Below are 2,011 nucleotides of genomic sequence, written 5' to 3' on the forward strand. Positions count from 1 at the left end.
AACTGACACAACACAACACAGAAGCATTTGCTGGTAATCAACAAGCAATGGTAATTTATTGTATTTTATTGAGAAAAACAAGCAATACATTGTTGAGTTGTATCTTTTTTTTTTGCTTGAAAAACACAGCATCACACTCCATATTGCCAACGAGAGACAGACTGTAAATAAAGGTGCATACATTCCCCTTGGTGTTGTACCCTCCGGTCTATGCATGCTCTTTTCGTTTGAGAATCTTTTTAAAAGCCAGCTTGAAATCGTCATTAAAGCTTGTGTACAACAGGGGGTTGATGAGAGAATTGATGTAACCTAGCCAAGTCAGGAAGTCCGAGGTAAACTGAGATGGCTGTAAAACCTGCAGACCCACCAGGACTTCCTTTAAAAAGAAAGGCAGCCAGCAGACGATGAAGGCCCCGAGGATGAGGCCGAGGATTCGCGCTGCTTTCCTCTCGCGTGAGGTACATATCTGGTTCTTCTCATCTTGCCCGTCCAGGTCTGTCTCGAAGGACGGCATGCGGATGGTGGCATTGAGTTTGTCGGTAGTTAGGTCTGAGTTGGACAAGTCTGAAACGCAAAATGTGTGGGACACCCGGCAATGGTCTACAGAGTTCTGACTCCCCATGCTGCGACTGCTGAGGTGTCGCGATGAGCCACGTTTTTGATAAAGAGTCTTGGCAGCATTGTAAATCCTGTAGTATAAGATGAGGATGATGATCATTGGGATGTAAAATGCCCCCATAGTTGAATAGATAGTGTAGCCCAGGTGGTCATGCTCTATGATGCATTGCTGGTTGCTGCTGTTGCTGCTAGGCCTTTGTCTCCAGAATAAGGGTGGCATGGATATAAAAATTGAGATGACCCACACTATTCCAACCATGATGGCAGCACGACGGGGCGACCTCTTTCGGGCATACTCGATAGCTTTGGTGATGGCCCAGTACCGGTCCAGGGCGATGACACACAGGTGCAAGATAGAACAGGTGCAGCAGGTCATGTCGACGCTCAACCACAACTCACATACCACCTGACCAAGGGACCACGACTCCAACGAGATGTAGAGGATGCTGATGGGCATCACGAGAACCGCCACCAGGAAGTCAGTGACGGCCAGGGAGCAGATGAGGTAGTTGGCGGGCAGGTGGAGCTTCTTGGTGGTGCAGATAGCGATGATGACGGCACCGTTGACGAACGCGGTGAGGAGCGTGAGGAGCCCGAGAACCACCACCACCACTGCCATCCCGTCTGTGAAGTGGACTGCCTGGAGGCTGCTGGTTGGTGAATCTGTGCAGTTTGTGATGTTGGGTCCCGCAGTGCTCTCCCATAGGTACCTCTCCATGTCCATCCCTGTCAAGACCTGGCCCTTCCTCCCTGGAATCGCTCCCAGGGAGACAGCGTTCTCTTGGGAGGGTCAAAGCTCAGTCTGAAATACACAAAACAGGAAAACAGTACATCAGGAAACAACTAAAGACACACAAATTGCACTTAAAGTAGAAAACAAGTGTAACAACTTGCAAAGAAAGCAAAAAAGTAGTGGTGGGAGAAGCTTGTATTTGGCCCTTTATTCTATTAATGATTTTCTACATACAAATGAATTGTCATGCTTTTCCACTTAAACTTTGAAGAAGACCCACTGTTGAAAATATGGGATACACTTTACAACACATCTGACATTCTTAAGTACTCCTGCATTCTTTGAAAATTATTAAACCCATTTTCTACCTAGTGTGCCAAGACATCTGATGTGGTAGAGCACACATCCCCTATAGGTTTGAATAATCTAGACATTAGACACACTGGACAGTCAAAATGTACTGCACTTTTGATTCCTGCCATCCACAATTCCAGCCAGGGTCCATACACATAAAAAGTTCGGTATTCCCTGTCTCACCTGGCGATAACACCAACCTTTTTCATTTCAGTCCATCTCTCCCCTATTGAGGGGTGTAATGAACATAGTAGTCTCAGTGTTTAGACACGAAAAAGCAAACCACGCAGTCGTTGGTGCATTGTG

The 2,011-nt window shown here is 46.7% G+C and overlaps 1 protein-coding gene across 1 annotated transcript; it reads right to left on the minus strand.

Moving 5' to 3' along the window:
- Positions 1 to 208: 208 nt before the first annotated feature.
- Positions 209 to 1,342, minus strand: LOC128377100 (5-hydroxytryptamine receptor 1E). Its single transcript, XM_053336989.1, has one exon. It carries the CDS (start codon positions 1,340 to 1,342, stop codon positions 209 to 211), a length of 1,134 nt encoding a protein of 377 aa, XP_053192964.1.
- Positions 1,343 to 2,011: the final 669 nt, after the last annotated feature.

Source organism: Scomber japonicus, chromosome 17 (genome assembly GCF_027409825.1).
Source record: "Scomber japonicus isolate fScoJap1 chromosome 17, fScoJap1.pri, whole genome shotgun sequence".
NCBI lineage: Eukaryota > Metazoa > Chordata > Actinopteri > Scombriformes > Scombridae > Scomber > Scomber japonicus.